Source organism: Suricata suricatta, chromosome 6, assembly GCF_006229205.1.
Source record: "Suricata suricatta isolate VVHF042 chromosome 6, meerkat_22Aug2017_6uvM2_HiC, whole genome shotgun sequence".
Classification (NCBI taxonomy): domain Eukaryota; kingdom Metazoa; phylum Chordata; class Mammalia; order Carnivora; family Herpestidae; genus Suricata; species Suricata suricatta.
In genome coordinates, this window is record NC_043705.1 from 27132212 (window position 1) to 27138337 (window position 6126).

Sequence of the window (6126 nt, forward strand, 5' to 3'; positions counted from 1 at the left end):
TTACCTCTCTGCTGAATTGACATCCCATGCAGACCTCTCACCCTCTTAGCCCCATCTCAAGCATTTCTGCTTCTGGGAAACGTTTCTTGGGGTCATGACCAAGCTGGTCACTGCTTCCTCTGGCATCCCTGCTGCCCCTTCCCATTTCTGTCTGTCCTGCTCAGACAGGACTATAGCCATTGTTCACACTTCTCTCTCCTTTGTTATATGAACCCTTCAAGGGCGAGGCCTGGGTCCGTGTCTTCTCAGTCCCCCCAGTGCTCAGCACACAGTTGGTGGTGTAGTAGAAACAGTGAATGTTTGCTAAATGATGTCTAAGGAAATGAATGAAACTCACAGGGGATATTATTTCCTTAGTACAATGGTGTGGAGAAAAAGGGAACTGTCTTAGTAGGGATAATGAGACACCCCCCACCCTACCCCTCACCTCTGCTCCCTCTCCTACCCATGGTCCTGTCTCAGGGCTTTATTTCATGTGAGAATAGCTTGCTGAGCCAGGAATCCATTCCATTCCATCCAATCCATTCCTGGCTCAACAAGCTATTCTCACATGAGATAAAGACAGAGTCAGGAAAGGGCACCTCTGAACTTTCAGAGTCTGGAAGGCTTGGCACAATGGAACTGCTCCTTTAGGAGTCTCATCACTTTGAAGCATGGCCAGTGCCATGCTTAGGTCTCACAAACCAAGCCACAAGTCCAGATGCTAGAGCTGGAGCCCCCGGCAAGTCTGAAAGAGGTGACTGCTATGCATTCTACTTTGCTCAGCTGGTAAAGTGTAGAGGCTACTGCTGCCTTAGTCATAGCGCATCCCTGTCCCCACCTTCCCCACCACCCAGTGGCTCTTTAAGAGTAGGACAGTCGTACCCATGTTGGGATGCCCAGCAGGCTGTAGAGCTCACAGGCTGTGGCTGAAACAACTTGTATTCATGTGTTCTCCTTTTTTTTTTCTTTCTAGTTGATGTTTGCTTTGTTATGTCCAAAGGGACCTCTATCCCCTTTACAAGGTGGAGTTAAGCCTTCTTTCATATAAACAGGACCTTCTGGGTCTCTCTGTCCCACTCTCCTGTGTCATTTGAGCTTGGAGGACACATGTCTACAAAGTTCTTTCAGTGAGTCGAACATTCACATGATCCTCATTAAGGCAGACCTGGAGTCAAGAAGAAGGAAGGGATAATGGAGGGGAAGGAAAGGAAAAGAGCATGCCTGTGAGCCAAGGGATAGAGAAGCAGTAAAGAGGAGAGAAGATAAGATGGAAGTGAAGGGCCCAGCTGTGTGTCTTCAGTTAGACAAGTTGAAGAGAGCAACAAGGACTGTGTCTGGATGTCTTAAGCATTGCCACTCAGCGGTGACCATGTGCCAGACATTGGGCTCCCTTTATGGGTGCAGCCTTGGCCGACATGGATTTCAAGACTGGTTTGGATCTTCCTTATTGATAGAGCTGGAAGTTTCCTAAGCATTTATTTAGAGTTGATATGCAGCATTTATTTAGAGTTTAATTAAGGAAGATAATAGGCATGGTTCTAGGGGGACAGAGATAGAGATGGTGAAAACAGCAAGATGTCTATTAGTCACACTGGCTCTGAAGGAGAAGACTAAGGTGGGCTATAGGCCAAAGTTGGAGGGATTGCTTTCTTTATCCACGAGGCACAAGAGGACTTGCTTCTGAGCTTAAGTGTGACTCAGCATGGGGAAAAAGTGTCCTTGTTTCTTCATAAGGCAGGCATGGCTTCTGAAGGGACTGTAGTCTGTAAAGCCTGGGATGGACTAGGATGGATGACAGAAATGCACTAAGTCATGTGAACATTGACTCTAGGCCAGTCCGTTTGTGTGTAATATGTTGCTTCATTTATACCCATAGGCTGATGGGCCTGAGGCCGTTTGAAGCACACTTAATTTATCCCATTTGATTCTGTCATAATCCTACCTGGAAGTAGGTACTATTATTCCAAAGTTTATAGATAGGCCAAGTCATACATAGAGAGGCTAAGTGACTTGCTTAAGTGACTCCATTGATAACCAGGATTAACCTCAAAGGACATTTATCTTTTTAAATGTTTGTTTATTTATTTTGAGAGAGAGTGTGTGCATGTGCATATGCATGTGCCTGGGAAAGGCAAAGAGAGGGAGAGAGAGAATTCCAAGCAGGCTCCATGGTATCAGTGCAGAGCCTGATGTTAGGCTCAAACTTAAAAACCAGGAGATCATGAGCTGAGCCAAAATCAAGAGACACTTAACCGATTGAGCCACCTAGGTGCTCAAAGGGCCTCTTGTTAGCCACTTCTCAAACACTATCTTCCAGACACACTTGTTAACATTACAGCTGACACTTCTGCCTGGGTTTTTGCAGAGGCTGAGTTACCCTCTTCAGGCAAAAGTCATGGAGTACAATCATATCCTCACAAGGTCTTTTGTCTTTTCTGGAGGAATTTCAGACTATGATGACAATGTCCTTACATTTTCTAGGGAGACGACAAAGGACAAAATAGGAATGTCTCTGGAAATAGATCGTTTAGTTCTAAGGAAGGAGGATGTCATTAAGTAACAGCAATGATGCTTCCCTGTGGAACTCCAGAGAACTTTACGGTTTCTAGAGCATTTCCTCTCATATCAATTCATTTGAAAGTTCACAGAAAACTCTGAAGCAAAATCTTATATGCCTGTTTTGCAGATGGGGAATGAGACCCCGAGAGCTTCAAGGATTTGCCCAAGACCACGTGGCTAATAAGTGAAATAATCATGCTAAACGTCTGGGTTCCTGACACCCACTTTGTAATTCTTTTCTGTTTCCCAGGTTGTCCCTTGTACATTGGTGGAATAACTGTCCTTTTCTAATGGAGGCTGACATTATGATTGAGCCAGCTGGGAGACTAGACGTTAGTGTGTTACCTCAAGAGAGGCAGACATGCAAGTGAAGGACGTGACCCAGGGCTCATTACCAGCTGCAGGGTGGCACCTACTAGATTTGAGTCTATGCCTTTCATAGACAATGTAGGCTGATTCTGTATCTGAGTTTCCCAAAGACTGTTACATAGAAAACTAGTTTCACAAGATGTTCCATGAAATATAGAGTTCTGTGGCCAAGTAATACATATTGTCCTCTTCTTTAAATTAGAGTAGAAATCATTTCAAAAGTCCTGTAATGTCTTTAAGCGAAGAAATCTATTTAACTCTGCTTTACTCAAGATCCCCAAATTTGTTTGAACATGAAACTTTTTTTAAAGTCATAGTTATTAGCAGCATATGAAATTGCCAAGAACAACTAGTTTGCTTTAATTACAGAATTAATGGTTTGATTTGAAATCATGTAGATAAAGACTTGGGAATTTTTAAAATGATTTTTATTTCAGCCTTAAAACCATACACCAGGTGTAAAAGGCAGTGTATTTATACACAGGCCTTGGTGCTGGTCATTTCCTAACTCAGAGACCCAGGATTAGATTGTGCCCATGCAAGCATGCTAAAGTTCATAAATTAAAAATGAAATCTTATTATCATATTAATACACCTTTTAAATATTCGGCATTTTCACTGGTAATTCGTGATGGATAAATGTCACGGAAAGTGCTGAGTCTGTCTGCTGTTGCATATGGCATACATGGTTTGAGAGAATTTATACCCATTGTAGGTCTTTGAAATGAGCAAGGCTGACTTCTTATGCGGGTTGTTTATCACGTTCCTCCCGGTGGATTGCCGCAGACATTAGACATTCAGAACGGATGTTTCCTGAGACCTTTATGACTCCCCTGATTGGCAAATAGCACTAAATAAGTTCCCTCATAAAGCCTTTTTGTTCTGCCCCAAACTATCATGTTTATGGAGTGCTTTACTTTTTTTATCTCATTCGTCACCAGAGCTGTTTTGTACTTGGTAGGTGACAACAAGAGGTGGTGGCCAGACTTCACGACTAGCTACTATTGATCTATCCTCAGTGACAGCTTTGCTAAGAGATTTGGATGTATGTTTCAGAAAAATGGTGAATGCTTGTGTTTCATGGGCCGTTGGAATTGCTTATGAGTCGCCAGAATTGTCCGTGTCCGTCTGCAGAGGCCAAGCACCCCCTGTTTTCCCAGACATCCTCGCCCCCACCCTGTGCTCCTTCCCTGCGCTGGGAGGCAGCCAGACACGCTGGCGTAGGGGAGGAAGGAAATGTTTGGGGTTCTGGAAACTCGAGCTCATCTTTACCACTGCTAAATAGTCACCATAGCAGGGTTTGTGTGAACCCCATGGCTATGGATATCTCAGCAGCTTCTGGAATGGATTGCTCTGCTCCGATGAAAAGCCTCAGTGAGCTCTTGGGGTTGACCCCCCCCCCAAAAAAAAGTTTTTCTGAGCTAAGAATTCAGTGTTGGACTTGGAGCTGCAGCTCACTCCCTCTCTTTTCATAGCCCTGTGATTTTGAATAACAAGCAAAGGTCACCTTTCCCATGATCTGTGTAGTTTAATTTTGGGACTCACAGTCTTTGAAAAATGCTGTTTTTCTTATTTTTTTAAATTATCATTAAAAGTAAAAAGACAGGAAGATTTTTTTTTTTTTAAACTTGGAAGCTCTCACTAGACGAATCCCACAGATGTGTGTGATTCGTTGAAGGTTGATTCTCTCCACTCAAATTAAGATAAGAGGAAAAGTGCCCAGAGGTCAGTTTGGGGGTGTTGAAACTACCCTCAGTATTGACCCTGTGAAGTAGGTGGGACAAAAGTAAAAACCTCTAAAAGATTTTTCACCCATTTTGCTTTTGTGGAAAGTACAATGATATTTAAACACATGGACCTTTGGAGGTCTGCAGTTTTCCTCAGGATGGATGGCATCATCTAACATCAGAGCAGATTCTAAAGAACCTGGAGTACATCTCGAGTGGAAATGTCATTGAGTCTGCTACTTAGGACTTCAGTCTGACCACCTGCTGTGGGTCTGAGGGCTACGGGATGCTTGTGGCCATGAAAGACACCTTGACGTTGACTGAGGAGGTGGAACAAGATTACTCCTGTGAAGTCAACCTGAGCTTCCTACTGAGTACTGTCGTAAGCCTTTGGAGTGAAATTCCTCTGAGGCTCCCAGAACCGCGGATCCCATGAAGCCTCCGCACTGAGACATTTTCTACGCAACAAGTCCCCAGGCACACAGAGAAAGCTCAATCAAAGCTATTCATAGACTGGAGTAGTATGTTTCTCAGGAAAACTTGGGAGTTGGCCTACTTGCTGATGTGATGTCACATTGTCCCTGCCAGTAGTTTGGAGGCTGAAAATCTCCTCTTAGTTTTCCAGACTCAGAGCCTCTTCATGGAATTACAGTCATGCCAGCTCTCTCAGGGAGTGAAGGGATGGGGTCCTGAGAGGGGCTCTGAGCAGTCCTGCAAGGCGGGCACTTGTCTATCTAGAGAAAAGTCGGGTGATGGGTGTTTTCACGGTCACCTAGTGGGAATGTAAAATCTGCATGGGCCACCTGCCCTGCAAGGCAGGAAGGCCTCGAGAGGTGGGGAGGCTTACCTTCTTGACTTCGTATTTAATGGCGAGTTTGATCCGGCTCAGACTTGGACGGTGGTGGTCGGACCAGACTTGGAAGTTCACATCACCATTTAAAATTGCTTCCACCTCTTCTGTGTCTCGGCATAGGTCCAGCACGCCCACCACAAAATCCTTGCATTGCATAGATAACTTCCTGTAATCATTCTAACAGAATAAAGAGAAATCAGGGGTGTGTCACGCTGGGCCCCATACATCGGCATGCCCAGCACAGCAGGGTCCACCCAGTGTAAGCTTACAGAGCGCACCCGAGCCAGGGTGCGCTGCGTCCAGAGGGCACCACAACCCAGAGGACACCTTCTCTAAGCTGGGATTTGTCAGGGCGTGCTGCCTGGGCCACCTGCGTCTGAGTCACCTTGGGTGCATGCTAAGACTGCAGATTTCCAGGTACTGTCACCAACCAACTGAGTCAGAATTCCTGCCGAGGAGGCCCAGGAATCTGTCTTGTAACCTTGTTCTCTAAGCGATTCTTTTATTTATTTATTTATTTATTTACTTTTGCATATTTTTATTTTATTTTTTTAATACAATTTATTTTTTTAACATATGCAATTATTTTCCATCATTTACAATACAGTAGTTTCAATGATACTCCAAACAGAAAAG

The 6126-nt window shown here is 44.4% G+C and overlaps 1 protein-coding gene across 1 annotated transcript in view; it reads right to left on the reverse strand.

Moving 5' to 3' along the window:
• TRPC7 (transient receptor potential cation channel subfamily C member 7) overlaps positions 1-6126 on the reverse strand; it is a 136139-nt gene that overhangs the window by 81748 nt on the left and 48265 nt on the right. Inside the window, exon 3 of the mRNA XM_029941960.1 lies at positions 5485-5667. Coding sequence (XP_029797820.1) covers positions 5485-5667 — 183 coding nt within the window. The remainder of the gene's footprint in view (positions 1-5484; positions 5668-6126) is intronic.